Source organism: Cannabis sativa, chromosome 2 (assembly GCF_029168945.1).
Source record: "Cannabis sativa cultivar Pink pepper isolate KNU-18-1 chromosome 2, ASM2916894v1, whole genome shotgun sequence".
NCBI classification, from domain to species: Eukaryota; Viridiplantae; Streptophyta; class Magnoliopsida; order Rosales; family Cannabaceae; genus Cannabis; species Cannabis sativa.
The window spans coordinates 5,900,485-5,928,107 of NC_083602.1; the positions used below are offsets into that span (position 1 = coordinate 5,900,485).

At 31.5% G+C, this 27,623-nt stretch overlaps 3 protein-coding genes across 4 annotated transcripts; all 3 read right to left on the minus strand.

The window, feature by feature from the left end:
* Positions 1-8,228: 8,228 nt before the first annotated feature.
* On the minus strand, positions 8,229-9,259 carry LOC115721081 (probable CCR4-associated factor 1 homolog 11). The gene has a single exon (XM_030650325.2). The coding sequence runs from the start codon at positions 9,206-9,208 to the stop codon at positions 8,375-8,377; it is 834 nt and encodes a 277-aa protein (XP_030506185.2). The 5' UTR covers positions 9,209-9,259; the 3' UTR covers positions 8,229-8,374.
* A 5,861-nt stretch (positions 9,260-15,120) lies between these two features.
* On the minus strand, positions 15,121-16,235 carry LOC115718849 (probable CCR4-associated factor 1 homolog 11). The gene has a single exon (XM_030647657.2). It carries the CDS (start codon positions 16,118-16,120, stop codon positions 15,197-15,199), a length of 924 nt encoding a protein of 307 aa, XP_030503517.2. The 5' UTR covers positions 16,121-16,235; the 3' UTR covers positions 15,121-15,196.
* A 2,841-nt stretch (positions 16,236-19,076) lies between these two features.
* On the minus strand, positions 19,077-21,310 carry LOC115720834 (NADH dehydrogenase [ubiquinone] 1 alpha subcomplex subunit 8-B). Of its 2 annotated transcripts, none has more exons than XM_030650019.2 (3): positions 21,103-21,310; positions 20,639-20,843; positions 19,077-19,393 (listed from the first exon to the last, which is right to left on the minus strand). In XM_030650019.2, the coding sequence occupies exons 2-3, from the start codon at positions 20,824-20,826 to the stop codon at positions 19,261-19,263; spliced, it is 321 nt and encodes a 106-aa protein (XP_030505879.1). In that variant the 5' UTR covers positions 20,827-20,843; positions 21,103-21,310; the 3' UTR covers positions 19,077-19,260. The 2 variants fall into 2 exon arrangements, with proteins under 2 accessions (XP_030505879.1, XP_030505880.1); XM_030650020.2 differs by having other exon boundaries at positions 20,639-20,835; positions 21,103-21,293.
* Between the last annotated feature and the right edge of the window lie 6,313 nt (positions 21,311-27,623).

Here is a 27,623-nt window from a genome sequence, read left to right on the forward strand (position 1 = left end):
ATTTATTTAAATTACATTTAAAATTTGAAAAAGATATTTATTTATCTTTTCTAATTTTTTATTTAATTTTTATTTATAAAATAACATTTAAAATTTAAAAGTAGTTAGCAAATTTTTTTTGAAATGATATTTAGGTTGGTTGAAACCTAATTTTTCAAAAATTGTAGGTTTAATTTTAAATTTAAATTTTTTAAAAAATTTCGAATTTTTCAAATTTTTTTAAATTTTTCGAAAAATTATTTTTTTTAATTAACTATTTTCGAAATTAAATATTTAATTTAAAATTAAATAAATCCTACATCCAACTATCCAACTAACCTTGTTGCAGGAGTATGTGTTTTAGCTTATGTGTAAGTTTTTAAAACCTATTATTACTTGATTGCAAATAGCCATGGTTACTTTTTGCCAGATCTAATGATCTGATGGCTCCCTTAGTCGAAGATAATAATTTGTAACGGTATATTTACAATCTTCTTTCATCCGTGTATAACCTAAGCAACATGATAGGACCCATCCAAAGTGTGCCTGTGTGAGCCTATGTGTTTAATTTCATTATAGATGCATATAGGTTGTTGTTGCTAAAATAAATTATCATAGTTCTTGATAGAATTTATTTAGGTCCATTTAGTTATTGGGCTTATTCAATTAATAACAGTTGTTCTTATGAAGGTTAAATTCCTCTCTTTTGGGCCTTGTGTGAGAGTTGGGAGCCATAGAAGTGGGTACGACATACTGAACCCAGCACCCCCTCACACAAACCACCCCAATTGTGAAGGCCCATTTGCCTGATTTGAATGACTGTACTAGGTTAATTACACTAGTTTAACCTAATTAAAATTGATTAGCAACATAATTAATTTCATTTATTTTGAAATTAATTTAAGAAAAATATAGTTTAAAGAATTATTTTTTATTCTAAGCTAAACTATATGTATTTTCTTGTATTTAATTAAATATAGAATTATAACCATCTAGATTCTTTCTGGAACTTAATTTAAATTTTTCATTAAATATTCCTATTTAAGTTGATATTTAGTTATCTTCAACTAACCAACTTAAATCTGAATATCTTTTGAATTCAAAATTTCAAAATTAAGTTGAGGAATTTTAGGCATTGGTTATTAAGATTCTTTAGATATTTTTTAAGTTAATATCTTTTCGAATATTAACTTAAAATGGAATATTTTCAAATTAAGTGGTTACAACTTAATTTTTGATATTTAATTAAATTTAAATTTGAAAAATATTTAAGTTCTAGATTTTTTCTAGTCAACTTAAATTAGATATTTTTTCAAATTTTGTGGAAAAGATACTTAGTCAAATAAGATATTTTCTAGATAGTTATTTCTAGACTACTTATTATTTCTAATATTAAATAGGAAATATTATACATTGTGAAATTAATTATTTATTAATTAATTTTGGTACAATTTACTTTAAGTATATTTTTCCTAGTATTAAACTAGAGATTAATAATTAAGTCTTCTCTACACTTAATTATTTATTTCTTGAATTTAATACATTTAATTAATTTGAAAATTAAATATTTAAGTATGATGATAAATATTTTCAAAATATATTTTTTCTTTATTTTATTAATCAATTTTTTTTTCGAAATTGCATTTCTTAAATGCTAGAATTTCGAATTTTATCTTGAAAAATAGATTAAGTTGTAAATTAATTATTTATTTTAATTAATTTTGGACCAACTTAAATCAATGATTTTTTCATTTATTGATTAATTTAAAATAAATTGAATTAAAGTATATTATTAGAAATTGAATTAATTAGTCAAAGGAAAATCTAGATAGATGATATTTTTGCTTGAAGTATTTTTCTAGTGTATTTAATTAAATAGAAAATTAATATTTAAGTTGATTTTCATCATCATACTTAAATATTTAAATTTTTCTTATATATTTAATTAAATAGGAAAATTATATTTTTTGTTGTAAATTAATTTTATTAATTAATTTTGGGCCAACATTAAATTAGAATAATTTTTCCAGGATTTATTTTTTATTTTAATATGCATTTTTCGAAAATTGTATTCTTATATACTTTAATTTTTCGAAATGCAATATATATTTATAGAAAATTAAATTTGAGTTGTAAATTAATTTAAATTAATTTTGTAACAACTTAAATTGAATATTTTTCTAAATATTTATTGGAAATTATTACTAAGATGGAAATAATTCATGTTATTTTCATATCCATCTAAGTAAAATTTATAAATATTAAATTAAAATTTATATTTAGAATTTTTCATTCTAAATTGGAAATTTTAATTAAATAAATATATATTTAAAATAAATAGAATAAATAAGGAGAATCAATAGAAAATACAACTCTTTTCAAATAATGAGCTTTATTATAGAGACATTCGATCTCCATTGTGGGTTTTACACCGCGTTTGTTTTAGTGAGTAATCCTCCCTAATGGAGGAACGTTCATTAGCAATTTCGCACCGTTTAACCTCGCATGATAAGTAGTTTGTAAGTGTTTTGTATGGTATGGATCACCCTAATGGTGGCGACCATACTTGACTTGCAAATTATGAAACAATGGTGGAAGCTCATAACATAGAATTGCCTTGACTCTCGCCTAAACGGGACAACGCTGAATTCCAATCTTGATCGAATAAAAGGTTGCTAGAATGTTTAACATTTTAGACGAGCTGACAACTCTATTCAATGGATGATGCTTTGACTCTCGCCTAAACGGGACAACTCGTATCGGTTGTTGAAAAACCTTGGAAATTATTTAGGATTGTAAGTTTTAGTATTTTCACTTGTCATTCCTACTTGCTATATGCTTATAATTTACGAATTGTGTATGAATTTATATTGAACCATGTTATTTTCTGTTATTAAGTTGTAGTTTAATTTCGAATCTTCATTGTTGGTCTAACTTGGCTTGTTTATCTAATGAGATAAATCCCTAGTGGATTTTCACCATTAGACATACATAATAGTGTTAGATCTCGAAAGATAAATATTGTATATGCGACATCTATCTGTTCATCAATTGATGACACCTTAGACTAGTATTTTTACGATATGAAACAAGAAGATTGTATAAATAAGATTACTTTGACTTTCGCTAATCGAAGCATCGTTGGATTCTTATTTTAAACGAAATTATCCTAATTCCTCTTAGCTTATTCATTTCGAATTAGCTTTAAAAACATATCATTGGACGAATGGTCTATAAATCATTTCATGTCATTTTATATGACGCATATGATTATAATCCCGAAATTCTATTCCCAATTGATATAAATCCTCAATCTTAGAAATTTCCTACTTGTATGGGCAAATCTACTTAGAGTTTGTATTAGTAGTCTTGGTCCAAGATAGAATTACTCATTATATTTGGTATAAATTTAAGTCTTTGACTTTAATTTTAGATTCCAAATAGAAATTTTCTTAAATTTCTAATTCCGGAATACAATACGGTTACACTTTCTCAAGTGTTTAATATCCATCTTTTATTAATGGATTAAAAACCGTATGGAATGTGAGTTAGGTATTCGTGACCGGGATCCACTTGAAGTATTCTAAGAACTCTTTGATGTAACTAAACCTATGTCATCATAGACACTACCACATTTTCTTAATCTATGGCATTTGTATCTTGTTCATAGTGGTTTTGACAAGATCAATCTCTCGCAAAGAGTTAATATGCCTATATCCATCGAAAGTAGTTCATCTCATTCGCAGATGGATGTACATTCAGGGGTGGATATGAGTTTTTCGTTGTATTCTTAAAACGATAACTCTAGATTATACCTTATGCAAAGAAATTTGAAATGTTTGAAAAATTTCATCAATTTCTAGCAATGGTTAAACACCATTAAGGTATGTGGTTAAAGATCTTGCGAACTGATAGGGGTGGAGAAATAGTTAGTAGATATGCAGTTCAAAGATCATTACATTGATTTTTGAATTATATCCAAACTTACCTCCCCAGAAATTTCGATTTGCATATTGATGATTAGTTACTAATCGTTGCCTAAGTCCTTCTATGGTAATACAATTTCAGAATGATGTAATGGTTGTATACTTAATGTAAATCATTACTAGATTCATGGATGACCTAATCAAAATCTTAAGAAAGGCTAGAACTGTTAACCATGGTTTGTTAGCTTTTCTAAGTGATTAGGGGTGGACCATCCCATTGTCAATAGATAAGAAAGTGTTTGTTCAAACAAATACTACTTTTCTAAGAAAATGACTAAGTCTGAAAACAAGTAGCAAATAAAGGAGATATTTAATTCTTGATTCCAAAAGTGTTCTATCATCTTATATGACATATGATGATCCCACTGCCTCTGTTGTCTTGTCACAACCAAAGAGGTTAATACCATTTAGTTTTCTTCGACATAATTCGCGGTACCTTGTCGTAGTGGGAGAGTTTCTAGGAACTCACCTTCTTATGACTTGGGAGACACTAGTGATTAAAATCCATTGTGAGTTTAAACAAGTAATGGATTGTCAAGATAAGAAACTAAGAAGAAAGCCAATAGAACTATGGTTTAATCCATTCACATGGAGTAACCTAAAGTTTTCTATTACAAGGACATAAAAGGAAATTTTCGTTTATAAGTCCATTCAATGGACTTAACAAAACTTCCTGTTCCTAGTATTATAGGTTTGAGTTTATCTAAACCTATGGCTTGTGGTATACCTGGTAAAGATTTACTCTAATGCAAGCAACTTACTTTAGTAAGATGCTGAAGCATTTTCTTTCTAATGGCAATCTATAGAAGCTTCACAACTTCTTAGGCATAGATTTTATTTATCTAAGGAAAAGTCTCAACTATTCCAGAAAAGATAAAGCCATGAAAGAATTTCTTACATCAACAGTGAGAGGTCTTAGATATGCTTTTGTATGCCTTAGACCAGACACCTGCTGTTGAGTGGGAGTAATGAGTAGGTATCAGATTAATCCAGGAGAAGAACATTGGAAGACAATCAAGTAAATCTTAAGATAAAGAAGAGGAACTATATGTTAGTCTATAAGGGTGTGTTTAAAACTCTTACACTACACCATATCAGATTTTGAAATTTGCCTTTGTGCTAGTAAATCTTTCTGATAAGATGGTGATTACTTTGGGGGGTGGAATAGTGATTTTGGAGAAGTGTAAAAACCTATCTGAAGTCTCTAGGTCTACCAGAGAGGGACTGAATGTTAAGGTTGCAGGAAAGGTACTTATTCAGTCTAAGGAAAGTTCTATACATCTTTGGCACCGTTCCAAATTGCCTTAAACTACTAGTGTTAATTTCCTGATTAACCAAAAGTAGTTGCCAAAGATATAGAATCCAGTATCCCAAGAGAGTAGACATATAGAGAGGAATTTCACATTATCAATGATTTTGTGATGAAAGGAAGAGTAATAGTGGAGAAAAGGTTGTGGTTAATTCAACCTTTCAGATCCTATTACGAGGAGTTTACTACTACTACACTTGATTTGTATATCAAGGTGTTCAGATTATTTGAAACGCACTTTTTGTTATATATTAGTGCAAGTGGGAGTTTGTTGGGTTTTATGCCCTAAATAAAACTCGTTTCAATATAATCAGATTTACTTATTAATATAGATCAGAAATAACATTTAATGTTGCATGGTTCACATGATTTATTTCATGATTATATGTACATAATGTATAAATTCATCTGAAACCCTTTTCACATACTTGATCCTGTTTATTGTGCCGTCAACACATTGGAAAGTAAACATGACTATGTGAATAAAGTTTCCTAGATTTATCAGACATAGGGTTTTACTGATATGATAATCTACAACAGAGTTTACTTGCATTTGGAGAAGTGCTATGTTCTTTCCAGAGCATTGGTTAAAGTAAAGCTCAGGTTGGATGCATGGAGTATGCATCGGAAGGGACCGATATTGAACTTTGACTTAGATTTATTAAACTTACCGTAATATCTATTCAAGTCAATATCACCTAGTTGATCCTAGATCAAATGATCTTAATCCTGTTATGATTAGGCTCAATCTTGAAAGGCTATTCGTGTTCTTTGATTTGTTAGTTAAGCCTACTTTTAGGTCAGGGTGATACGTCCATTTTGGGAACACGGTAGTGCAATTGAGTGGGAGCGCTAGCATAAACATGGAATCTATAGCTTCTATCTGGCGAATAGTAAGCAAAGGATGATCTCCTTCGAGCTTGACCAAACGAACATAAATGGTGGAGTACTCATTTCACATAAGCTGAAATATCATTTATACGGGGTCAAGTGTTTTAAGGAATAAATACATTGTAGGGTGTAACGGTAATCTAATCCCTTTACAGTGTAGATCATTCATATAGAAAATCATTGATCACATTAGGATTATAACAATGGATAACTAATGATGTGTCTATATGGTGGAACATATAGAGCATTCTATATACTGAGAGTGCAATTCTAAGTTCTATGCGTGGATTCAACGAAGAATTAATAAGTTAGTGAATTTTAGTGCTAAATTCTTGATCTACTTATTGGAAGCTCGGTTATATAGACCCATGGTCCCCCCACTAGTTGAGATAATATTGCTTGTAAGACTCATGTAATTGGTTTTGATTAATCAATTATAATTCTCAAATTAGACTATGTCTATTTGTGAATTTTTCACTAAGTAAGGGCGAAATTGTAAAGAAAGAGTTTATAGGGGCATATTTGTTAATTATGATACTTTGTATGGTTCAATTAATAAATATGATAAATGACAATATTATTTAATAATTATTTATAGTTATTAAATAGTTAGAATTGGCATTTAAATGGTTGAATTTGAAAATTGGCGTTTTTGAGAAAATCAGATGCAGAAAAGATAAAACTGCAAAATTGCAAAAAGTAAGGCCCAAATCCACTTGTATAGGGCTGGCCACTTTTGTAGGAAATTTAAACTGATTTTTTCATTATTTTAATGCCAAATAATTCAAACCTAACCCTAGTGGAATGCTATAAATAGATAGTGAAGGCTTCAGGAAAATTACACTTAAATTTTCTATTTTTCCTTCAGAGAAAAACCTGAGCCTTCTATCTCCCTATCTGGCTGACCACTCCCTCTCTTCTTTTCTTTCTTGAATTTCGAAATCCTTAGTGTATGAGTAGTGCCCACACACAGCAAGTGATACCTCAATCATAGTGAGGAAGATCGTGAAGAAAGATCATCAGCGAAGGAGGTTTCAGCATCAAAGATTCAGAGAAAGAGATCCAGGTTCAGATATTGATAATGCTCTGCTACAGAAAGGAATCAAGGGCTAGATATCTGAACGGAAGGAGTCATTATATTCCGCTGCACCCAATGTAAGGTTTCTTAAACTTTATATGTGTTTATTTCATCGTTTTAGAAAGTTCATATTTAGGGTGTTAATAAACATACTTGTGAGTAGATCTAAGATCCTGGTAAAATAATTTCCAACAGTACATGCCATAACCATTTTATTCCTCACTAGCCTCTAAGGCATAAGAGAGTATATTAAATGTCTACAGATCAACAACACGAGTTAATAGAGCCTCATGTAAGTTGCAGCAGGTGAGTACAATAGCAAAAACACAGTCCATAGTACTCTTCTTAACTCATAATTCAATAATAAAAACAGAGAAGAAAAAAATTCTTTAAGTAGAATCACTTTTACTAAAATCTCTTATGGCCAAATAACACAAAGCAGAAGATAATAAGATCTCACAATAGAACCAACCAAGCCAGAAAGAAACACTGAAGTGGCATTAATCAACATTGTTCAATCTAAACTGTTCAAACATTCATGAATAATACTTCCACATCCATCATTGCCATTTATTTTAGCACTCTATTGTAAATGGATGACTGATATATTGATTATGGAACTCTAGACTGAAAATTACAAGTGAAAAGCATAGCCAATAACTACTACATTAAACAATAATATATACATATTCATATAAACTAGAAAACACAACCTGATGACTCAACCCATAATGCATCAACGCATACTTTGTCAACTCCTGTCGTTTTCATCATAGTCAAAACAGGTCAATCTCATCTATGTTATGACTCAGCCCATACATCAACGCAACACCTTTTCTTCCACTATTATTATCAAATTGAATCATACTTGACTTTTTTCTTTTCAAAAAGGTTTAATTAATCAAAAAGTACCACATATTATCAAACACCAGTAATTTTATTTTGCATGCCATAAAAAAAAACACTGATCATAATAAGTCCAAATCATCAATTAAGTCAAACAAAATAGTATTTATAACCAGAATTCAAAATTGCTTGAAGAGGTCTTAGCTAGATCACTTTACAAAAGATACTTATGTCCTATCTTATCTGTATATATATTCATATTCATAAAAACTAAAATGAATTACATCAAATTTTTAAGCCATACAAAACACCACCATACTTCCTCAACTCTTTTTCATCAGAGTCAAAACAAGTCAATCTCATCTTCTGAAAAGTCCTCCATGTGAGCAAACTATCCGAACCAGCTTGATGGCTCAACCCAACTTCCCTTACGATCTGCAATGTGCCAGCTAGACTTTCCAAACCCCCATACAGACCAGGAAAGAAACCCATCATGTACTTCATGTCGTACACATTTTGACCAAAGAAGTATCTCACCAGGTATAGAAAATCAGGCAAATGGTGAGGAAGGAAACAACCAGTAAGAATCTTTACCAAATACCCAAAATCATAGGCACTGTGGAAGGTAATCCATGTAATATCGCTGTTGAACACGAGCCTATAGTGATACATGAGATTAGCAAAGTGGGCAGAGTTGATTCCGTGGGTGAGGTTTCTCTCGAAATCTATCCCCTGTTTCTTCAACAAATCTATAGAATCGTGTGCGCACCTATGGCGGTTTATGTCAAAATCACAAAAATTAAATTGCCAAACCACCGATGTTTGGCCGCCGAGGTCAGGAAAGTTACCGTCGGAATCGGTGAGGGTGAGACCCAATTGGATGAGATTGAGAATATCCACATTCTGTTTGATCAGTCGGTACTGATCAATGGGGTGAATTTTGTAATGGCGATTGGGGATTGTTGGAGGTCGAAATACACAGCCTGGAAACTCAGTATCGAATGAAATGTAACGATAACGATCGTGAATCAATTTCCCGATCAGTTGAAACTCTTCAAGGAGATTTTCTCTCCATACCTCTCGGATGACTACTTGAGTGATTGCTCTGGCTATAGCCATTGAAGAGAGCTAGTGTAAGAAAACGAAGAAGAAGAAGAAGTGTGTAGAGAGAGAAAGAGCTGTAGCTGTAATGGTAAGGAGGTCTAGTGTAAGAAAACGAAGAAGAAGTGTGTAGAGAGAGAAATAGCCGTTGCTGTAATGGTAAGGAGGGAAGTTGTATTTAAAGGTTGGATTTTGAATTCGTGACCATCAAATTTAATGAGAAGAAATCTACTTAGCGTTTCCCTTTTCGTTTCCCGCCACTTAAATTACTCCACGTCATCATATTATGACAGCACATATTTAACGGATACTTACCAAAACTTCCGTTTGTTTGAGCATTAATTGATTTACAGAATAATTAAATAAAAATCTATTTTTTTTCTTAAACTACTCTCCTTCTTCTGAATTAATACTCTCTCTAGTGAGTTTGCTAATAAATAAAGACAATTTTTTTGGGAAAATTTATTTACTTATTAAAATTAGAGTTCAATATCGGACGAGTTGACTGGATTTCGAAAAAATAAATAAATCCTTACTCGTCCGTTCAGGTGTTACAGGTTAGCAGCAAGTTCACCCGATTATTTTCTTTAACCCAAATTTTAAATACTGTAAAATAAAAATAAAAATATGGTATATACTGTAAAATAAAAATTAAAAATTTGATAGTATTACTAAATTTAATATATTGTGTTATGTATCGAGGAGGGAGAGAGAAAGAAATTTGAGTGAGTGAGAGTGCACAGTGGATTGCTTGCGGCTGAGAGGGATTTTTTAGGTTAATTTTATTTTAGGATTATTTCACAAATACACAAAAATAATAAAATATTATTAAAATACGGTTGCACGACATTTTAAATATTTTTGCGATTTTTATCATTTTTTTAAATAAATAATTTTTATGATTTTATTTACATAAAATACGGTCTTTTGATGTATATTATGGTGTACTCTTGTAAATTTTTTGTTAATTTTTCGTTATTTGTATATTATTTTGATGTTGTCTGAATGTTATTTTCCTGTTACTTTTATGTATTTTTTTTTTTATTGTTTTCATGTTGTTTTTATAGTACACCATAAAAATGTAAAAGGAAAAAAAATCACGTAAAAAATATAAAATTTTTATAAAAAATAATTTTTTATGTAATTATCTCATTTTTTTAAGGTTATGTGTAATGTATTGTGTGTTAGATAATAATATGAAAATTTAAATAACTTTACTAGGTTTGCAAGCGGGTTCGGGTCCAATACGAAACCCAATCATCTAAAAAATCAAATCCAAAACCCACCCAAAAGATCCATCCGTTCCGAAATTCCCTCGATTCGTCCCTTACTGTTCGCCTCGATCGCACGAACTATCTTGCGTGGAAATCTCAGGTGATTCCCACGGTCATTGGGCATGGACTTGATGACATACTCCTCACTGGTGTGGCTCTTGTTCAACGCCTCATCAATGGAGAAATCTAGAATTCACGGCATGGAAACGAAAGGATCAACTCCTTCTCAGTTGGCTCCGCTCCTCAATGACAGAAACCATTCTTGGTTCCCTCGCACAGCATGAATCGTCTTTTGATGTCTGGCGTGCCCTTGCTCAAAGATTTTCAAGTCAGTCCAAGGCTCGTCTTCTTCAAATTAAGTCTCAGTTATCAACAATCCAAAAGGGTAATCTCTCTATATCCGATTACTATGATAAAGTCAAGTTGTTAGCTGATTCTTTGTCCACTGCTGGCCATCCAAGGGATGAAAGTGATTTGATAATTCACTTACTAAATGGTTTGGGCCCTGAATATGACCTTGTAGTAGTTCATGTTACAAGCCTTGTAGATAATCTTTCCTTTGAATCAATTCAGTCGTTACTACTAACCCATGAGAGCAGGATTGAAAGGCACTTTAATGTGAATGATCTTTCCTCAAAGATCACTGCCAATCTCAGCATTAACAATCCAAGAAATACTTCTGGTGCCCCTCATCGATTCTATAATTCTCAAACAAGAAGAGCCTATGGTAACATGAACCGTGTCCCTGCAAGAAATCAAAGAAGTGGTCCTCCTTCAATTCCACGATTGCTTTGTCAAGTGTGTCACAAGCCTGGACACACAGCAGCTGTTTGCCATTATAGATTTGACAAGGGTTTTGTCACTCCTCAGATGGGAGACTCGAAGGCTTTTCTTACTGAAATTGAAGAACATGAAAATCCTCAGGTTTACTCCTCCAACAATCTCAGCATTATAGTACTCTTGTTAACATAATTCAATAATAAAAGGAGAGAAGAAAAAAATTCCTCAAGTAGAATCACTTGTACTAAAATCTCTTTCGACCAAATAACACAAAGCAAAAGATATTAAGATTATGGAACTTTAGAGTGAAAGTTACAAGTGGAAAGCATAAGAAATAGGGGTCAACAATATTAAAGTAAAAAGGTACACTTCCAGTGAGCTGAGAATTTTGTTTTTTGAATTAAGCGTTTATATATTATAATGCATAATCTGGGACTCGAACCCAAGACCTCCAACACACACGCACCCTCCTATGGCCACTTGAGCTAAGTAAGTTCTTCAATTCCTTTCAAGTTCTCCAATGGTGGAAGGGTCACGAGTGTTGTTATCCCTTTCCTCTCTCTCCAATCAAACACCTTTGATTCACACTAAATAGCATTTTTGGCATGAAACATTTACCATAATCCAAAAGCATAGTAATAGTATTTTTGTTTTGCATGTTTTAATAAAGGCACTGATTAATTAAGTCAACCAAAATAGTATTTATAATCAGAAATTAAAATTGTCTGAATATACAAAAGAAACTAGAGAGAAGCACAACAAATTTCTAGCCATAGAAAACACCAAAATACTTTGTCAACTCCTGTCCTTTTCATCAGAGTCAAATCAAGTCAACCTCACCTTCTAAAATGTTCTTCATATCAGCAAACTATCAGAACTACAGCCCATAATCTAAAAGTACCAAGTATTATCCAAAAGCATAACATATAGACTATAGTAACAGTAATTTTGTTTTGCATGCCTTAGAAAAACACTGATCATAATAAGTCAGAATCACAAATTAAGCCAAACAAATTCAAAATTGCTTGAAGAGGTCTTAACTAAATTATTTTACAAAAGAAACTACTACATTAATCAGTAATATATTATTGGGTCCGCCTCTTTTAGTTGGGCTTGGACCAATAAGGGGCTAAAACCCATTTTGGTTGAAACAATTAAAAGAAAAAAAAAAGAGGTTTTTACACAAGTATTGGATTTTTGGTAAAAATTTACAATTTTACTGTCACATGGAAATTTTTACAATAATACTGTCTTTTTATAAAACAACCGTAAAACACTAAATAGAACAATTAAAAATAACAGTGGAACAACTAAAAATAACAGTGGAACAATTAAAAAATAACAGTAGAACAACAGATGAAACTTAACACAGTACACAGTATAAAAAATACATAGTATTTTTGAAAAAAAGCACACTAGTTTTGAAAAAAATTTCACCCCACAGTAAAAAGGGAAAAAATTGAATATTTTAGTATGTGGTGTAAAAATCCCCAAAAAAAAAGAGAAAGAAGCTGAGGGTGTAGAAAAAGAAAAAAAAAAGGGAAAGAAGAGAAAGAAAGCTAGAGAGAGAAAGAGGCTTTTGTCATTTTGCATTGAAGATCAAGTGGTTGATTCTCATCTATTTTCGCTAAAATTTTGGGTGGTGAAACCTTACAAGGTCTCTTCAAATCTACAGGTTTCGATTTGGCAATTGTCCAATCTAAGGTGCTCTTCTGCAATACTCATTTGGAGAGATCCAAACTTTTTCTTTGTGTATCCATCTTTTTGAGATGATGATGATTGTATTAGTGATCCAAGATTGTTTAATCTTAATGTTGTTGTGAGCCTCTAATTTTACTAGAGAAGAACTTTGTAATACCATTATTAATCCAAGATTGTTTAATCTTAATAGTAAATGTGGCCCCTAAGTTTTTAAAAAGAGTAAAATTTTAGAAGGCAATTATTAGCAACTGTTAATAACAAGTTATTAGGGATGACAAGATGGGGCTCTTAATAATATTGAGCTTGTTTGGTTGTATTTTAAGTTTTTAGAATTATGTTTTTAAAAGTGAGAATAGAAAATAATTTTTTGTCATTTTAAAAATTTAATGGTGTTTGGTACAAGTTTTTTAAAACTATTTTTGATTTTTTTCTTACTAAAAAAATCAATATTTTAACACCATACTATAATATGAACTCATTCGGGTACAGGTCTAGGATTCGAGTATGTGAGCAAAAATATAAAATATAATATGTAGACAAAAAAATTATTTTTAAAAATTAAAAACAATATTTTGATATTTTCTGTTTTCTAATTTTCTTAAACTCAGTTTTTAAAAGACTGTTTTTAAAAAAATTTGCCAAACAACTCCTACTAACTGAAAACAGTTTTTAAATTACGAAGCCAAACAACTCTATTGTTTCTAAATACTCACTTTTGTTTTGGTTTTTTTTTTTTTTTTGAAAGAAGATTCTTTATTAATCAACTGTCCTTCAAAATCAAGGACATTAACATAGTAGGTATGGAATCCCTACTAATAGTACAATCAGCTTTAGAATAAGAGTCCCTAGCAAGGAAATGGGCAACTTTATTCACAGATCGTTTAACGAAAATAACATAAACATTATTAAGAACAGATAACAATAGCTTAGACTCATTAATAATGGAGCCATATGGAGAGATCATATGGACTTTACTTCGCAAAGCATGGACAACATTAATGCAGTCAGTTTCAACAATAACATTATGTCAGCCTTTTCTTTTGATCCAACTAAGAGCTTCTTTGACGCCAATTGCTTCAGCAAGTTCAGCACCAATAGCACCTGGTTTGCAAGATTGAAAGGCTTCAATAAGGAATCCATCATGATCTCTGGCTATAAAACCATAGCCAAAGTGATTCTCTTGAGCAAAGGTAGCGCCGTCTTGATTCTTCTATTGACGCCTTTTCTCAGCATCTCTAACTTTTTTCATAATTCATCTTGATGCCAAAATAAGGCTTCATATCCTCCTTTACGTTATTGGTCATGTAGCAAGTCTCACTAGCTCCTTTATTAGGTGGCCAACATTTTGGATTGTTAAGTGAGCACATATTATAGATATAAAGTTGGGAATAAATATAAATTATTATTCTTATATTATAATTAAAAGATCAAATATATTAAGGCTAATTAGTAATTTTTTTCCCGAATTTTGACATGTACCAAATTTTGCTCTCTGAACTTTTTTGGCCGTTAAAAATTCACCCTGAATTATTGAGATTGTTAGATTTAAAGACTTTTATCTAATTTTAGTAAACAAATTCTATCATTGGATGAAAGTTTAAGGGGCAGATTTAGTACATATCAAAGTTTGAGGGCATGATTTGGTAGATATCAAAGTCTGGGGAGTGTGGTTTAATACATATAAATAATCACTGAAACAGTAAAATTGAATGAAATTAGACAAAAGTTTTTAAATTTAACGGCCAAAAAAATTCAGGAGTACGATTTAGTGTGAAAAAATTACTAATTAGCCATATATTAATCACAAAAATTGTAATTTATTGTTACTATTTTTAATTATAATATTTATTATGATTTTATTAATACTCGGAGAGAAGGAAAGTCACATCACAACCACATTCTTCAACCACATATAAATAAAATATAGGTTCTTATATATCTTATTAAGACTAAAACTTCATTATTAGCATAAACCACATAAAATCATAAAATCATGTGTATTCCTTTTCTTTTCATCTCAATCTCTATATATTTTGTAGTTGACAGATCAATAATTATTTTAGAGATTGTATGCTAGAAAACCTCAACAAAACCAAAGCAAATAAAAAGTAAAAACTTTTTCTTTTCAAAAAGATTTAGTTAATCTAAAACTACAAGTATTATCCAAAAGGAGTAACCGAATTTTTGTTTTGCATTAGTCATAATCACAAATTAAGCCAAACAAAATAGTATTATGATCAGAATCAAGAAACTAGGGTGAATCACAGCAAATTTCTAACTCTAAGCCATACAAAACACCAACAAATTTTCTCAACTCCTTTTCATCAGACTCAAAATAAGTCAATCTAATCTTCTGAAAAGTCCTCAATGTCAGCAAACTATCCGAACCAGACTGATGGCTCAACCCAACTTCTCTTACGATCTGCAACGAACTAGCCAAACTTTCCAAACCCCCATACAGACCAGGAAAGAAACCCATCAAGTACTTCATGTCATAAACATTTTGACCAAAAAAGTGTCTCACCAGATATAGAAAATCAGGCAAAGCGTGAGGAAGTAAACAACCAGTAAGAATCTTTACCAAATACCCAAAATCATAGGCACTGTGGAAGGTAATCCATGTAATGTCATTGTTGAGGACGAGCTTGTAATGGTACATTAGGGCAGCAAAGTGGGCAGAATTGATTCCCTCCGAAAGGTTTCTCTGAAAATCTGTCCCCTGTTTCTTCAACAAATCGATTGAATTTTGTGCACGACGATCGTAGTATATGTTGAAATCGTTGAAATTAAATTGCCAAACCACGAAAGTTTCGCCGTCGAGATTTGGCAAATTACCGTCTGAGTCACTGAGAGTGAGACCCAATTGGATAAGATTGAGCAAATCGACATTCTTTTTGATCACATTATACTGATAAATTGGATGAACTCTGTAGTGAGTATTGGGGTTTGGATGAGGATGAAATATACAACCAGGAAACTCAGTATCCAATGAGACGTAACGAAAACCCTCATCATGAATCAATTTTCCGATATGATTGAACTCTTCGAGAAGATTTCCTTTCCATACTTGTCGAATCACTACCCGTACTGGAGATTCTTCATTGATTGGAACTGGTGGAACCACTACCCGTACCGGAGATTGTTGATTGATTGAATTGATTAACATGGTGACCATTGAAGAGAGCGAGTAAGAGTAAGAAAGAGAAAAAGAAAAAGCAGAAGCATATATATATATATAGAGAGTATCGTTACTATAATTGTAGAGTAACGATATAAATTATATATTTATAGGTGTTGGGTTTTGATTTCGTGATCCTCAAGTATATATATATATATATATTACTGGTTTTATTTATTTATTTATTATGACTCGAAATAGGATAAATTTATTAGTTTCCTATTTTAATTAGATTAGGTTAAATCATTTAAAATTGGCTGTTGTGAGTTGTAGAAATGAAACTGGTAATTTTAAAGTAAATATATGGGGTGATATTAATTATATCGGGAAGATTTATTAATATTTCTATATTTATTAGGATTCTTTTTAATAATATTTTATTAGGATTTTTTTTAATAATATCAAATCATATAATTGTACGGATTTACTCCATGATTTGATTTTAAACGGACTTAATAATATCATGGTTGTTAGGCCAGTGAATTTTAATTGTGGACGAAATATCCTATATATTATTGATATTTTCAATAATGTTTTATTTATTTTGAAGTAATATTAACGATTTAAATTTGAAATCAACAACACCGCCAAATCACCATGACATACGGTGAGAAGTTTTTTTCAATCTCCAGTTTGCTTTAATATTCAAACATGGCAAAAGTTACTAAGTGCATGTTTGGCATCAAAACTAAAAAATTGTTTTTTGTTTTTAAAAACAGAAAATTGTTTTTAAAAACAATTTGGCTTGTTTGACCTTACTTTTTAAAAACAGTTTTTAGAAAACAAAGTTACAAAAAACAAGAATTTTGAAAACACAAAATGTTGTTTTCTGTTTTAAAAACCAATTCACTTTTGATACATATTGTTTTTAAAAATCACTAACCAAACGTGACTTGTGTTTTAAAAACTTCAAAAACTATTTTTTGTTCTCATTTCTAAACACAATTTTTTAAAACAAAAAACAGAAAACAATACCAAACATAACGATGAGAGATTTCCATAAAAATTGACGAAAAAAGATTTAAATATTATAAAGGAGAGGTTTATGGGTGTGCATAAATGGATCCAATCCAATGAGAACCCACCGTCAAATACTAAATATCCCATTGTGATCGGATTAGATGTAATTTTTAAATATCTTGGATCGGATCGGATGGTGGATGGGTTGTCTAAAAATCTAATACATAAAATCGATAGGTATATATAAAATTAACATTAAATTTTACTTGTATCAGATCCCATCCAAAAAAAAATATTAAGTCTAAAATATTAGATAAACTCAAATTAAACCAATAAATATAAATAAAATACCTCTAATAGATAAAACCACAATAAATATAAATAAAATACATCCAATGAATGTTGGATCGATTGGATGACTGAAATTAATTAGATCGGATCGAATGGTAAAATCTAACCTCCAGTATATAACTGGATCAGATCTAGATAGGCTTAAAAATATTGAATGTAGTGCAATGAACACCCCTAGAGAGGTCTCCTTCGATGTTTCCTTGCCCAAAAAATTTGGAATTTTTATTTTTAATTTGATGTTTGTTTAGTGTGTTTGATTTAATTATTTTTTTTTTATTGTGTTGTTATTTGGTTGTTCTCCTATATTATTGGTTTTTGTTTAAATATTTTTAGAGATTTCTAGTATTTTTAGAAAATTTCGAATGAAAACAAGTAAATTAAATTCTTTGAATAGTATAATGAGAACAATGAATAGGTGTTAAAATTTTAAAATAAAGCTATATTGTTTTAGTATTGTTGTTATGTTTTTTTTGTCCATAATTGCATAATGAAAATTATACACACAACACAAATACAATGAGGAGTGTGACTTTTTCATAATGAATTATAAAGATAAATATATTGATCATAAGGGAAAAAAAAAATATTTGTATCATCAACAATATCTTGACTCATCTCATTTAAAAATGATAAAATTATTCATTCACTAGTATAATCTATCTTTTCATAATTTCACCATTGAAAAGGAAGATGAAAATAAAAAGTTGAAAAGTTAAAAAATAAAAAAAAAATTACAAAATAAGTTATTTTCATGTTGTTGTAAAGTTTTGTTTGAGTTGTTTTTGTAATATTTCATGTTCAACTTGAAAATATTGTGTTAAACCAAGTTATTTTTATGTTATTGTAAAATTTGTTATGAGTTGTTTACACTATATGTCAATTCAACATGCAAAACCAATAGAGAGTCACCATGAACGTCAACGAGAGAAGATCCGAAAGATTTCCATAAACACGGACTTATCCAAACATTTTGAGAACAAATTTGATTTGATTTGATTTGATTTTTTTTTTTTTTTGGTGTCTTCTCTAATTATTTTATTCATCAATTGTTGTTATTTTTATTCACATATATTGATAGACTTTGTTTATATATTTTGTGTTTTTGATAATTTTCAAAAAATCTTGAAGGAAAACCACTAAAGTCAATAAGTGTTAAAATTTCAATACATTACTATATTATTTTCACGTTGTTATCATGTTCGTTTACATTGTTCTCCATATTTCTAAAATAAAAAGATATTCAAGCAACAAAATAACAATACAAAATTAACAAATGTCATTTTTTCATAAGAGCAATGAAAAATAGACTATAGAGATGAGTGTGTTGACCAAGAAGAATAAAGAGAGACAAAGAATATTGTATCACCAACAACATCTTGAAGCATCCCATCTAAAGTTAAATTTGCCATATTTAAGTAAAAAGTTTTTAAAATTGGCATACTAAGTGTAATTTCCACTCTCTAAAACAAACTAATTTGTACTAAATTTCACATAAAATGTTAACAAATCTATTTCTATTCTTTTTAGCAAAAGTTAATAAGATGCTAAAATGTTAGAGCAATCTATCCGTAATCAGGACCCACTCCATATGTGTTTCCATCAATACGAAGACCCAACAACCAAAAAAAAAAAAAAACAGATATCTGTAAATTATGGTTTTAACATTTCCATGCTTATGCATTATTCCTCAGAAAAAAGATCATCTTTTTCACATACAAAGCAGATAAGATAAATCTTAAAGAACCATATCAGAACTGATTGAAAACAACAGCACTGCAAAACTGTCCAAATTATTGCAAAACAATTGAAACATGAGGACTAAGATCTCATTCCAAAGGGCATGCTTTTTCAAATGCTTCCTGCTCTTTGCGACATAAATCAAATTCGTTTGTATTGTAATACATGCACCCAACATACTCATCCATCTCTTTTGTGCACTTTTGGTGAAGATCTCTCAACCTGGCAATGTAACAACACAAAATTCATGTTTTACAACAACAACAATGAAAAAAGAAACCCCGTAGATTGCTTCGAGTATGTGCATAATATGATTTTGACAATTCTATCAAAGAAAGATAAGATGCAGTCTTTTATCTAATCTAACCAAAGAAAACCACGCCTCTCTAACCAAACTAGGATATTAAATGAAAGTTCTTATTGAATTGCAAATGAGGATGTACTGAACACTATAATTGAGATGAGTAAGAAAATGAAACAATGTAATTCCAAATGCATCACAAATTCTTCAGCCTATTACAAGATTAATGAGAATGTTGTCTGTTTGCTCCTATGATAAGAATGACGAATTTGACACATTTTTTAATGTACATAAGAATCAAGAACTATTTATTGATAGAGAAAGAACCAAAAGATGGTAAAATATCATCATATATTCAGAAAAGAACTCCAACTCCAAACTAATTCTGAAAACACTATTTATAGTTCTTAAGAGAAATAAGTCTATATATTATAAAATCCCTATTCAAAATTTCATATCTTATCGTGGATGAATAAGAAATATATTTCCATACAAAACATAAGGATAATTCAATATTAACAATAATCATTACTTCATAAATAAGAAGATAAGAGTGAAATCAACTAGTGGATAAGGAGTAACCATTAACAAAATGTAAGAATCAGAAAATCAGGGTCCAAAAGAAAAATCCAAATAAAGATGTTGGCCTAGGAAGAAACATCAGAGCTTATCCAGTGGATCTGATAATTCTAAAATGAAACTCCTAAGAACAAGCCTTGAAGATGGAAACATTAGTTCAAAAGTTTTGGTTTTTATAAAAATGTTAAACCCTCACTATAAACTAAATGTAAAACTAAAGTGAAACTTAAAACTGGAAATTAAATGCAAAATATTGCACATTAGCAATCTCGAAATCGTTAAGCATCTATCGTAGTAAACATGTACAGTCCAATGACTACAGATCCGTAACGACTGATAATGAAAACAGAAACATATGAGAAATGTTTGCTCTTCCGTTTCATCAATGCCTTATTTTATATTTTGACACAATTTGGATGCATCACTCACCTAATTAGTTCACATAGAATCAAAATCGATAACACAATCAATGTACTTCATTTTTTTTTTCTCATTTATTGGAAGAAACACTCAAAGAATTAAGTAAAACTTAAAGTGAAGATAAGCATCTAATTCAGAAAAAGATTTCAAATTTTGATAGAACTCACAGGCCAAGAACACATCGAGTAACTTGCTGGCCCTTATCGAGACATTTCTCAGGGTTTGGGTCATTCTTCTTGCACTTGAGAAAAGCTACGTTCTCCGCTTGACATTTGAACGCAATCTGCTTCGACGAAGCCATCAGCACAGCTGATGTTGGTATCGGATCTCCGGCAGCATCCACGGCGTTCGACATTCCCAAATTCTGATCACCTTCACATAAATCCCCAATAAATAAGTAAAAAAAAAAAGAAAAGAAAAACAAATTGTTTGGCTTCATCAGCACTTTCAAATATTAAGATTCAGAGTTCCTTGTAGAAAAAGATTAATTGTGTAATATAATTCAGTGAAAATCATTTCGAAATCAAAGTGAAATGAGACTCGGGAGGTTGAATTGAGCTGAAGAACATAAATAAATAAGAAATAGGAATTTTCTAAGGAAACAAACAGAAAATAGCATAAAGGTGGTTACCGTGGGGAATGGAATGGATGAGAAGGAGGGTCGTCTCGTGCAGTCGTGGCGAGGGCTTTTGAGAGAGAATCAAAGCTCTTGGGTGAAGTAAGGGAGAAAGAGGGTCAGCCTGTTAGGGATTTGAAACTCCACACTATTTCTTTTTTTTTTTTTTTTTTTAATATTGATTTTTTATATGTATATTTTTTCTCTATTCTTAAAGAAAAATTAGGGGTTTCGTTCTTATAATTTATAGCTATCTAGTTGTTTTTTTTTTCTGGTTAGGTCTATTGGTCTTTATTGAGCTTAGGTGCGGCTTGGTCGTTTTGCTATTGTCATTCGATTTTTGTTTCCGTGATTATTCTTGTTTCTGTGACATGTTTTTGAGTATTTTAGTCTTGTTTTTATGTCATGGTTTTAAGTGTTTTAGTCTTGTTTATGTGACATAGTTTTGTTTTGCTTTGTTTCGTTGTTGGTTCTTCTTTCTTTTTCAATGGCTCACCATTTAATTATTGTTAGTGGTTAGAGATAACAAGTTTTTTACGATTGAAGAGATTGTTAATAGTGCAGTTACATACCTTACAGAGTAGTTGAATGCTCAAGCTATGAGGTTAAACTTACTGCAGTTTTTACTGTCGTGTTTTCTGAACAGTGGATGAAATAGAATATAATTGTTTTTAAGATTAATTGTTAATTGCAATTATTTATTTGTGAAACAGTGTGGGAATTAGACGAATGATTATTTATTTGTTTTTTTAATTCTAATCCTGCTCGTGTATGTTCCGATTAAATTCCAGGCTATTATTTAATAAAATTTCATGCTTTATTCAAAATATATATATATTAATTTCTTATTTATTTTTAATCCTCCTTGAAAATGATAAGATTTTTACTAGTTAGGAATTTTTACTGACTTGGGACATTTATTTTTTATCTTTTATATTTGTTTTATTTTTAAGTAATAAATTTAAAGTCGAAAGAAAGTTCCATAAGAAAATATTGGAAAATTATATAGCACATACTCAAAAAATTGTTTTGTTATATTTTTATTTGGGCAGAATAATTTTTTAGTTCAAATTTTTTAAATGATTGTAATTTTTCTAAAACTGTCATTAAAATTTTAAATAAATTAAAGTCATTTTATTGTATGCCTTTCTTTCATATAAGTGAGATAAATAATTGTTAAACTAAAATTTGTAAAGAAAATACAAAAAGCTTGAAACAACAATTTAAGGATTCAATTCATACTATGTTTTAAGTCAAGTAGCGCTCTGCTCGTTAATTCTTTATTAATTGGTTTCTGTTAGAATACTGTAAAATCTGAATATAGCCCTAATTAATTCAAGAGAATCAAACAATAAGATTAAGGAATAGCGGAAGCGTACCGGAGTCCATAGAATCGATCTTTGATTGGTATGATCTTCCAATTTTGCATCAAAACCTTTGAAACCTTATTTTCTTGATGATGGGGTTCAAGAACTCTGGAAAAATACTGATACGATGCAAAATGGGGACCATTACCCGTTATATTACCAACAGACAAACCTGTTGGCAATATTTTTGACTATTTCTATTTGGCCCCTCATCAATATAGAAATTGTCTAATTGGTATCCACATATTAAAATCATAACAATCATGCCCTTAAGTCATAAATTTTATTCCAAAATAGACCACATAAATTTGACTTATTTATTTGATGACCCAACACACATTTTATATATACAATTGTGACCCCAATAAATTCTAACAATCTCCCACTGGTCACATATGTATACATATAAATGTGTTAACCTTATTGAGCTCATAACTTTGTCATCATAACCATAGGCATGTGCAATCTCGTCCATTAACTATATCAACATAGGATCAAAGCGATTTTCGTTGTATCAATCACAACTAAACCCATCAATGGTCACATACATCAACATAGCCAAATGACATAGATCAATTATGATAATGTGGTATGAAAATTACATGCATGGTGATCTATTCATGTCAATTTTCAATTGGTCCTACTTTACTTTATGGAGATCAAAACTTTAGCTTAAATGTACAAAGTGAAATAAACTGAATAACATAATTTCTGATCAGAAAAAATATCCAAATACACATGTTTCATGAAACAAATAAAACACACTAAAGACAAACTCCCACTGAATCTAGATATCCTCATAATCTAAAACACCCATACGAGCATTGCTCGTGAAAGACCTCGGGGTGGCAAACCCTTAGTAAAGTGTCCGCAATCATGGAGTTTGTACCTAAGTGTTTCTATACAAATCTGCCCACTTTGTACCCTTTCTTTTACAACAAGGAACTTGATGTCAATGTGTTTTGACTTAGTCGAGCTCCCCGTTGTTGTTGGAATACAATACAAAGGCGATTTATTGTCACAATACAACTTAAGTGGTCTTTCAATTCCATCCACAATGACGCATAAAGTGACAAAGTTCCTACCCATATACCATGGTTGGATGCCTCATAACATGCAACAAATTCTCTTTGCCATGGTGGATGAAGCTATGAGTGTTTGTTTTGCACTCCTCCATGATATAGCTCCACCACCTAACAGATATATGTAGTCTGAAGTAGATCTCCTACTATCTTGGCATCCCGCAAAGTCAGAGTCAGAGTATCCAATGATCTCAAAGTGATCTGACCTTCATATGTGAGCATGTACTCTCTCTTTGCTCTCTTCAAATATCTCATAACCTTTTTGGGCGCTTTCCAGTGATCAATTCTGGATTGCTTAAGTATCTGCCTAACACTCCAACAATGTACGCTATATCCGACGCGTACAAACTTGAGCATACATTAGACTCCAATCACCGAAGCGTAAGGAATCTTTTGCATTTCTTGAATTTCAAGGCTTCCTTTAGGGCATTGTTTAAGACAAAATTTGTCTCCTTTAACGACAGTATCACCGGTCTACAATCTTGCATGCCAAACCGTTTCGAGTACTTTATCGATATAGCCCTTTTGTGATAATCCAAGAATACCCCGAGAACGGTCTCGATGTATTTGAATTCCTAAAACAAAAGAGGCGTCACCAAGATCTTTCATCTCAAAATGCTTCGATAGAAATCTCTTGGTTTCGTGCAATAAGCCTATATCATTAGTGGCAAGCAATATGTCATCGACATATAGAACCAGAAATATACACTTACTCCCACTAAACTTATGATACACACAATCATCAACAAACTGTTCATCTCAAAACCAAATAAGAGAACCACTTGATGAAATTTGTGGTACCATTGACGGGAAGCTTGCTTGAGTCCATATATGGATTTCTTTAATTTGCAAACCATATTCTTTGGGTCACCGACCACAAAGTTTTTTGGTTGCTCCATATAAATTGTCTCATCAATGTCGCCATTGAGAAACGCTGTTTTAACATCCATCTGATGTAACTCAAGATCAAAGTGAGCAACAAGTGCCATTATTATCCTAAAAGAGTCTTTCGATGAAACCGAGAGAAAGTCTCTTTATAATCAATGCCTTCTTCTCCGAGTATAGCCTTTTGCTACAAGACGTGCCTTAAACCTCACCACATTACCATTTTCATCCCTCTTGGTTTTAAATATCCATTTACAACCAATTGGTTTTACACCTTCTGGTAATGGGACAACTTCCCAAACTTTATTGTCTTGCATAGACTTATTCTCTTCATTCATGGCATCATTCCACTTATGAGAGTTAGAACTTTTCATGGCTTGATGAAAGTTGATTGGATCATCTTCCATCATTCCAATGCCATCCTCATGTTCTTGAAGATACACTATATATTCATCTGGATTAATAGCATTTCTTCTTTCTCCAAATGGATCGTCGCAAAGGCACTTGTTCTCGAGGTTGTTGAGTTTGTACCTACGGGGTTTGATTGACTATGTTTGGTTGCTCTTGATCTAAAACTTGATCAATATTAGGAATGGAATCCCGGATATTGTCAAAAGCAACTATTGGAATAGGAATCAACTCATCCTCGCAGGAGTGGTTGATTCTAAATCCTCCTCAAAAACAAAGTCTTTAACCGTATTTCTCCCCCAAACTCAATATCCTCAAAAAACTTTTCAGCTCCCGTTTCATATATATTCTTTACTTTGGGATCATAAAACTTGAAACCCACGGATCGTTCGTAATATCCAATAAAGTAGCTGCTCACGGTTTTGGGTTCCATTCTTTTCATTTGGCCTATAAGGCCTAGCCTCACTGGACATCCCCAAACATGAAAGTGCTTAAGACTAGGCTTTCGCCCCGTCCAAAGCTCATAAGGTGTTTTTGCGAAATTTGCTTTAGTTGGTACCTGTTCAAAATATAGGTCATTGTCTTAAGTGCCTCTCCCGCAGTGATTCCGGTAAGGTTGAATGGACCGATCATACTCCTTACCATATCTTTAAGAGTACGGTTTCGTCTTTTCAGCAACACCATTCATGCTAGGAGATCCTGGCATAGTGTCTTGTGGGACAATTCCACACTCCTCTACAGATATCCGGCAAAAGGTCCCGGACGTTGTTCACCCGATCCGTCATATCCGCCATAGTACTCACCACCACGTCGACCCGACTTTCTTTATTCTTTTGCTAAGTTGATTCTCAACTTCACTTTAAAAGATTTGAACACTTCCAACACTTGAGACTTTTCATGAAGTAGAAATAGGTACGCATATCTTGAGTAATCATCTATGAATGATACGAAATATCGTTGACCATTCCAAGAAGGTGTAGGAAATGGCCCACAAATATCTCGTATGTATCAACTCTAAGACATCGGTAGCTCTTTTCGCACCCAATTTCTTTGTTTTGGTCCTGCTTGCCTTTGATGCATTCAATACAAACATCAAAGTCTGAAAAATCAATTGAATCTAAAATTCCATCAGATACAAGTCGCTCAACTCTATTTCTAGAGATGTGACCTAACCGTTTGTGCCATAAGGAACTTGATTTTTCATTATCCATTTTACGCTTAGTACCACGTGATTCAACATTCAAGGTTTCATTATAAGAAGCAACGGTGTCAAGCAAATATAAGTTGTCATAAACCATAAGAGAACTGCCCAACGAAACATTTGAATTAATAGATAAACTAAAGCAATTGTTTCCAAATGAACAACAATAACCCAATTTGTCCAAACAAGAAACGAAACCAAATTCCGTCTAAAAGACTCGTACAACAAAAGTATCTATCAAATCCAAATAGTAACCGTACTTAATAACAACCTAAAATGCCCTATTGCTTCCACATTTACCGACTTGCCATCTCCTACATAAATGCTTCTTTCGGCATCATTTGGCTTTCGGTAACTCGAGCTAACCCCCGCATGTAAAACACCGATGTTAGTAGTAGCACCGTAATCTAACCACCAAGTGTTTCTTGGTACTGAAGCTAAATTTACCTCAGAACAGACCAAAGTAAGAAATGTACCTTTCTTTGCTCGCCATGCAATGTACTTAGCACATTCTTTCTTCATGTGTCCTTTCATGTTGCAAAAGAAACAACCATCATCACTGTTGGTTTGAGTTTGTTTCTTATGTGCAGGACCTTTATCCTTAGCAGCCTCATTCTTTCTTTTCTTGCCCTTATCTTTAGAGGTGCTTGCCAAATGAGCACTTTCAGTCTTCTCTTGCTTCAATCTTTCTTCCTCTTGAACACAAAATGAAATGAGCTCACATTTCTCCCTTTGGCAGTTGTAACTGACTTTAAATTGACTGAATTGTGGAGGAAGAGAGATAAGCACTAAATGCACAAGCAAGTCATCCGAAAGCTCAAGCTTTAGTGCCTTCAACTTTGAAGCAAGGTGAGACATTTCCATAATGTACTCCCTTATGTTTTCCTTGCCCTTAAACTTCATGGAAATAAGTTTCTTTAAAAGAGTACTTGTTTCCGCCTTATCGCTTTTTGCAAAGCGCTTCTCAATTTCAGCAAGGAAAGTTGTGGCATCGGTGACCTCCTCGGACACCGCACCCTAAAAGCCTCAGGTATGCCGCGCTTAATGATCATAAGACTCATGCGGTTTGAACGGTCCCACTTCTCATAAATCCTCCTTTGCTCGAAGGTACTAGTATCCGTAAGCAGAAGCGTCCATCCTTAATGCAAGGTCAAGATCCATGCAGCCAAGAACAATAAAAATGTTCTCCTTCCAGTCCTTAAAGTTATTACCATTAAGGACCGGTACCGAATTAAGATTAGCAGATACACTAGCAACAGCTGAAAAGAACAATACAATTACATAAATAACATGCTCATATAAGAATCCAAATAAAACAATAAATTCAAATATTGGTTAATCCCATCTCAAGATACCAAACACAACATTAATATTAAGTCTTTGGACAGTAATATTAATTGTAATGTGCCATTCTTGTTGTAGTGATCAAATATTGACAATAAATTATGTCAAACAATATGCAATCTTTGGACTAACATATTATTCACACAAAATTCCTTATAATTGTCACACATTTATCACCACAAACATGCATGAAATTCATCCAAATATTAACTCACCTTTGGGTTAGTTAATAAATTTATGAATTACATA

What these genes read in the sequence shown, in the direction of transcription:
- LOC115721081 (XM_030650325.2), bottom strand. Translation starts at nt 9,208, where the DNA reads ATGGCTATAGCCAGAGCAATCACTCAAGTAGTCATCCGAGAGGTATGG.
- LOC115718849 (XM_030647657.2), bottom strand. Translation starts at nt 16,120, where the DNA reads ATGGTCACCATGTTAATCAATTCAATCAATCAACAATCTCCGGTACGG.
- LOC115720834 (XM_030650019.2), bottom strand. Translation starts at nt 20,826, where the DNA reads ATGTCGAACGCCGTGGATGCTGCCGGAGATCCGATACCAACATCAGCT. An exon ending in ACTCGATGTGTTCTTGGCCT is followed by an intron (nt 19,394 to 20,638) that starts GTGAGTTCTATC and finishes TTACATTGCCAG; the next exon opens with GTTGAGAGATCTTCACCAAA.